This window comes from Rutidosis leptorrhynchoides, chromosome 6 (genome assembly GCF_046630445.1).
Source record: "Rutidosis leptorrhynchoides isolate AG116_Rl617_1_P2 chromosome 6, CSIRO_AGI_Rlap_v1, whole genome shotgun sequence".
Classification (NCBI taxonomy): domain Eukaryota; kingdom Viridiplantae; phylum Streptophyta; class Magnoliopsida; order Asterales; family Asteraceae; genus Rutidosis; species Rutidosis leptorrhynchoides.
The window spans coordinates 131439699-131446778 of NC_092338.1; the positions used below are offsets into that span (position 1 = coordinate 131439699).

General features: G+C 33.4%; 1 protein-coding gene across 2 annotated transcripts; it reads left to right on the forward strand.

Moving 5' to 3' along the window:
* Positions 1-4285, forward strand: LOC139853092 (uncharacterized). Of its 2 annotated transcripts, none has more exons than XM_071842461.1 (4): positions 1-131; positions 237-867; positions 1644-2477; positions 3911-4285. In XM_071842461.1, exons 2-3 carry the CDS (start codon positions 279-281, stop codon positions 2465-2467), a joined length of 1413 nt encoding a protein of 470 aa, XP_071698562.1. In that variant the 5' UTR covers positions 1-131; positions 237-278; the 3' UTR covers positions 2468-2477; positions 3911-4285. The 2 variants fall into 2 exon arrangements, with proteins under 2 accessions (XP_071698562.1, XP_071698561.1); XM_071842460.1 differs by having other exon boundaries at positions 28-147.
* Positions 4286-7080: the final 2795 nt, after the last annotated feature.

Sequence of the window (7080 nt, forward strand, 5' to 3'; positions counted from 1 at the left end):
ATTGTTTTTCAAACTCATACGTAGAAACACAAAGTTAAACCCTTGCCTCGCCGCATCCTCCACCACCGCTGCCGTCCTCCACCGCAGCATTCGTCTCCGGCAATTGCATCAACACCGAAATTGCAAACGAAGTACGAAACTACTGTGGTACCTACTTTCCTTTTTTACTATTCTAAACCTAAGTTACAACTTTTACAACTATCTATTTAATCATATACGCTGTACTAACTTTTCAGGCAAAATAATTAGTGATTTTGCCCTAATTATTGAGTACTAAAATGGACGGTGTACCGGAAAACATCCTTCAGCCGCTATTAGCTGCCGGAAATTCATCTAAATTAGATAAAGCCTTAGAGAATCTAATAGAATTAGCTAGAACAACCGATGGTCGCTCTGATCTTGCTTCGAATAACATGATCATCACGAACACTCTTCACCTCTGTAAATCGCTAGCGTTTAATTCATGTTTTGACACTCTTTTATTAGCTCTGAAACTCATTAGAAACTTATGTGCCGGAGAAACGCGAAATCAGGATTCGTTTATCGAACTAAACGGATTCGATATTGTTTCGGATATAATTAGTTGTAGAAAGGTTGTTACTGATTTAAACTATGGGATTATTCGAATGGGGTTACAAGTTCTGGCTAATGTTTCGTTGGCTGGGGAGGAACATCAAATTGTGATTTGGAATCGTGTTTGTTCTTTGGAGTTCGCTGAGATTGCGAAATTAAGAAGGAAAGAAATTTGTGATCCTTTGTGTATGATAATTTATGCTTGTATTGAAGAGAATCAGGAGCTGCTTCACCAGTTGTGTTTAGATCGCGGTTTGCCTCTTTTAGTGGAAATAGTTCGTACTGCTTCGGATGGTACGTTTTTTTCTTTTTCTGCTTTTACGTTTTATCCAACTACAATTGTAAATTGGTAACCAACCTACAAGTCCACTAACTACATTTCAATTTCTAAAAAGTAAATATACTTGTTAGAAAAATCATGATATCAACGTAATATATTAGCTCTCATATGTTATTATAGAGCATGTAGTCAAAGGGTGCGTTCGATCGAGTTCTAATTGAATGGTTCGGCACTGAATGTTTAACCATTCAACAACGTTTGTTTACATCTGAATGACAAACGATCTGAATGACAAACGATGATGAATTGTTTAGCAACTTTTGCCGAACGGACCATTCAGATTTGAAATACTCTCTTCTTAACCATTCAGCACCTCCATTTCCTATAATATTCTCTTTAAATTATATTTAAAACACTTATCAAACAAATTTATTCTATTATTTATTAATGTTAATAAATTGATCTTAACAAATCGATCTTACATCATCCATAAAGTTCATTAAATGATTATCAAACAACTCATTGTCGTTCAGATTCAATCAAAACCTTTGAATAATTCAGATTTTGAACCATTTAGTGCTTGTTTTATCAAACGCACCTTAAAATTGTACCTTGTCTTATACTAGAATACGGAGTACTAAATGAACAATAGAGTTGTCTTATATTAGTTTTAGGATATTCAGTTTTAGAAGGTTACTCAACGTCTCAATCCTTCTAAAACCTTTTAGGTAATTATGTTTTTAAACTTTTGAACGCTTACTTTTTTTATTTATCTTATGTTATGCTCTAGTTGGATTTGGAGAAAATTGGCTGAAGCTGATTCTTACACGAACTTGCGTCGAAGAATCTTACTTCACATCGCTCTTCTCAAAGATGCTATATAACCCTAGTGACTCTACGTTCACACATGATCAATCATTTTTGTTGAGCATCTTATCCGAGATGATAAACGAGCAAATAGAACATATTACCGTTTCCAAGGTTTTTGCTTTTGACGTTTTTAACCTTCTTAAAATCGCTCTGACGGTTCTTAATTGCGTTTCACGTCCTAAATCCGGTATTCCAACCGGTTCAACCGATATCGATGTTCTTGGCTATTCACTCTGCATACTAAGAAATATATGTGCGTTCGATGGTCATGTTGAAATCATCGAATCGTTACTATCACTAGGGCTAATCCACATGCTTTTAGAGTTGCTTCGTGAACTTGAGCCACCTGCAATAATTAGGAAAACACTTAATCGTGCTGAAAATTCAGATACTAATACGTATTCAGGTAAAGTATGCCCGTATAAAGGCTTTCGTTGTGACATTGTTGCAATTATCGGGAATTGTGCTTATAAAAGGAAGCATGTTCAAGATGAAATAAGAGAAAAAAATGGGATTCTTTTGATGCTGCAGCAATGTGTCATCGATGATGAAAATCCGTTTTTGCGTGAGTGGGGTTTATTTGGTGTTAGGAATTTATTGGAAGGGAATTTAGAAAATGAGCGCGTCGTTACTGATTTGGAAATTCAAGGTTCCGTTAACTTACCGGAGTTTGCGCAGCTCGGTTTACGTGTGGATGTGGATCCGCAAACGCGACGCCCGAAGCTTGTAAACACTACTGAATGAAAGTCCTCAGGTGATGTATTACTTAATCCGTTGCTTTTTAAACATGATTTTGGTCTATGAATGATCTTAATCGTATAGAGAAGTGATAAAAAGCAGACAATTTTGGTCAAGTTTTAACTTCATGTAACCAACTTTCAGTTTTTTAATCAGTGTTGTGAATTTGACCAGGTTGACTTGTTTTTGTTGTGGCACTAGGAAACATGTTAACTCGTTTTTTAAACTCTATTACTTGGGTAAAAAGTTGGTTACGTGATCGAAAAAGTAGACTAAAGTTTGTTAGCATTTCAGTGTAATTACATATTTACATAAGAGTTGGGACCTGTAGCCGGTTGTAATGAAACTAGAAGGGCTAAAATCTAGTATTTGAGTGTTACGTATTCTGTGTGCATTTTTTAAATAATCACGTTGACTTTCTGAATTTTTTTGATGATGAAATTGTGACACAAAGATATTATGAGTAATTGACATGATTATTACATTATCACTTTATCTAATTTTTGATTTTTTCTTATAGTCTGGTTGAAAAAATGTTTGTTGCCACTTGCCAATTAATGGTTTACTACATAAAATAAAATTGCTCATTTGGCAGTGTAGATTGCAACATTCTTGTGATAAGTTTCAAGTTACTTTAAAGGTGGCTATCTCAGACCCATTTAGTTGTTATATGGTTAATTTGGGTTTTTGTATCTCAAATGGATAATAAGGCTAAAATCTTTTTGCACTTGGCAAAACAGATAGAGTGATCGCTTACATTTGACTGTAACATAGCTTGCACGTTCTATTCAATTAGTCACCTTTTTTTAACTACGAGTATTAACTTACTGAATATCCTAAATATTAATCAAATGATTAACTGGGACAAATAAAATATAATTTATATTGCTAGCGGGTAATCGGGTATAAAGTCGCCCAAAGATCATTTCAATGCATAGTTGCATACAGCCTATTAAGTCACATCTGTTTTAATTTATTGTTGCAGTAATTAGTAATTATCAATTCAGTGGTTATCATATAATTTCCTTAAATTGGACACTCTGTTCTAGTGGATCAGCCTAACCGACCCATATGACTAACTGTTTCTTTATCCAAACCTGTTTCTCAACTTGCCTGACTCAGCTATGTTGCCACCTCTAGTTTACTTCATGTGTTATTCCTTGTTCTTGATTTATGCTACTTTTTGTTGCATGATCATATATACAAGTTTCATATGGATATTTGTTTATATTCCTTCCATCTTTATAGATCATACATATAAATATTCGCTTTGTTCCACCCAATGACATGAGAAATTGAGATCCGAGTCCCTCGGTGTGAGGGTAATTATTAATTAACATGAGAAACGTACAATTAAACAGTGTCTGAATTTAAATTTTGCAAACAAATAGCAAATTTATATACTTCTGGCGTAATGATTAGTTACTGAGGCATATGGTTTATGTGCAGGTGACTGACGTTACAAATGTCTTGTGAACGATCATTGTTGAAAAATATCATTCTTCACGTTCTAAGAACTTTACAGTGATTAGGCTGATTCTGGTGCAACATACAATGGCTGTGACGGTAAAAGTATGCATTAACAATGAAGTGTAATGCTGCAATTGTCATGTGATTCAGATGGTGTCATTATAACATTTGAGGGCACAAAAACTTCTCAACTTTATGATGGGTGTGAACAGTTTTTCCAATTTTTTGAATTGTTATTACAGACTTACAGGGTTCTTACACTAGTTATGTTATTTTATCAATTTTTTTTTTTTTTTTTTTTTTTTTTTGGCACGGCAAACACGTACCCGATATGTTTGGTGTTTCTTCCATCAATCATCCATATCTACGCCGTATATCAACAGATAATAGTTTTGAGGGTCATCCTTTACGAAAAGACATGAGAAATCCATATCACGATAGTTCCCTCATGGACTCGAATTCACAACTTAAAGGTTAAAGTACCTAGATACTGCTAGGCCAAAGACCTTTGGTACACTAGTTATCTTATTAGTATTACGGAGTATTTGATTATGAATAATGATAATACACATATGGGAGAAAGATTGAATATAAGTAGAGCGTACAATTAGCTCGTTTCCCATATATGATTACGAATTTAATTTGTGATAGGTCTATTATAAATGTTTTTAAGAAGCCCTAGCCGAAAAGGAGAAACTTTTGGCAGACATTTGATGTTCTAGGTACTGTACTTATATTTTAAGGTTGCAATTTTGCCACTTCATAACAATTTGATGAGTTTTGGTATTGGTCAGGTCAAAATTCACCGATAGTATAAATTTTTAGTTTGGATGCAATGTGGTGATGGTTGTTATGATGTTTGAAGCGCCTTACAAGTCTGCTACAACCACCTTCCGGTTTTATCACCGTAAAGAAAATTACTCCAGGATCATTCTCTTGAAAAGGTAGTTAAACTCCATGTTCGATAATTGAAGTTCCAAGATATTCGAATGATCTCTATTCAAAAAATGCGACTTCATACACATTCCATCCTTGTTTACCTTTTCTAAGAGTAATTATGGAATATGACACAACCTTGATTTCCTAATTTCAACTGCTAAAATGAAGCACATTGTCCTTAATGGAGTTATTCATATATGATCATGATCTTAGTAACTGCAACTATTGTATATAATTGTGTACTACTTTACTTATATTGCACACCATATAATGTTTGCTCGTAATTCTTATTATTTTATGCGCAACTTATGTGTATGATCAGGTTTTTCAAAGATAAAAAGGGTCGATTTAGGCTCTTTCCCTTCCAGCGCATAGCTGCGGTTCGAGCCTTCTGTCCCATGCATTCAACCGGCTCGCATGGTTCACCCGTTCCACCGAAAACTCTTTGTACAATCTTCATTTACCTTGATCAAGTTGGCGATTTTTAATATCATAAAATCAATTAGTATCAACCAAAAATTTTAATTAATACATGTTTTTCAATACTAGTTACTAGAAAAGAGAAATATTCAAATGAAATCAACTTTTAAGTTGAGATCCAAGGGACCAATCAGAGTGCGACACGTGGCGCGATAATCACATGTGATTGAAAAAAAAATTAAATTTTTTTTTAAATTTTTTTTTTCAAAAAAAAAAAATTTCGAATTTTTTTTTTGTTTTTTCGAATTTTTTTTGTTTTTTCGAATTTTTTTTCAATCACGTGTGATTGAATTTGACATGCAGTAATCACATGTGATTCTGCATGCCAATCACATGTGATTGTAAAACCTAATCACATGTGATTTCGCATGTCAAATTCAATCACATGTGATTGAAACAAATTTTATTTAGTAAAATGACGAATTTCAGTAAATTATATTATATTATACCTATATTCTGAAAGACATATGGCAAATGAATAATACCCGGTGGTATTTTAAAATATATATTTTTTTTTTTTGCAAATTCAACCACAAATCACCCCACACTTTATTCAAAAAATCAAATCCACCCCCCAAATAGGGGGGTAAAGTGTCAATTAACCATTCTCATAAAAAATCTTAAACAAACTCCACCCAAATATTCAACGGGCCATATCTTCGCACACGCAACGAGTTAAATTTTTCCGCCACCATCGTTAAACTCGAAATAATTTTAGGAACACAATGTCACTAGCTATACGCAAAACGGACGCTTTTTAAAAAAATGCTAAATATTTGGGGTACTTTTCATATACGTTAATTCCCCGTTAAATTTTTAAAAGTCGACAACTTCATAGCGAAACGCGGAGATGCACATATATTGTTAATTTTAAATAACATTTAAATCTTTCACGGGTTATACCTTTTAGTTCGACTCGAGTTGCGTTTCAACAACATCATCGTTAGCCACAAAAATATTTTACAAACTAAACGCAATAAAATACATTAAAAACCGAACCCCCGGCGCGAAGCGAGGGTTCGAACACTAGTTTGTGCAAAAACCTTTAAACACCAAGTTTTTGATCAAAACTTGATCAAATCACCGAATTAAAGTCTGAAATTTTGAAGATATGATCACGAAACGCCAACAAACTTAATCAAATCACCGAATTAAAGTCTGTTTCCTGTTGAAATTTTTTTTGAAAAAAAAATTGAATTTTTTTTTCAATCACATCTGATTGGATCTGACATGCAGAATCACATGTGATTGTGTTTTACAATCACCTGTGATTGGGTTTAACAATCACATATGATTGGATTTGACATGCTAAATTTTTTAAAAAATTTTGAAAAAAAATATTCGAAAAAACTAAATTTTTTAAAAAAAATTTCAAAATTTTTTGTTTTTTTTTTTAAAATTTTCAATTTTTTTTTTTCAATCACATGTGATTGTTGCGTCACATGTCGCACTCTGATTGGTCCGTTGAATTTCAAGCAAATTATTTGATTCAAGAGATTACAACTCTACTAGAAAAACTAAAAGTTTTGTCCATGTTCTCATTTTAGTTACACAAGAGTAAAGAGTCCATACATACATATACATACCCACATCAAAAATCTAACATAGGCCCAAAAGAATCAAAATTCAGTAAAGCCCACAAACTCGATTTCCCTTTTCTTCTTAGCGTTGCCGCTGCCAACAATTTGCAGACACCTTTTGTTTGTTTTTCTTCATAAAAATGGATTGGT

What these genes read in the sequence shown, in the direction of transcription:
- LOC139853092 (XM_071842461.1), top strand. Translation starts at nt 279, where the DNA reads ATGGACGGTGTACCGGAAAACATCCTTCAGCCGCTATTAGCTGCCGGA. An exon ending in AGTTCGTACTGCTTCGGATG is followed by an intron (nt 868 to 1,643) that starts GTACGTTTTTTT and finishes GTTATGCTCTAG; the next exon opens with TTGGATTTGGAGAAAATTGG.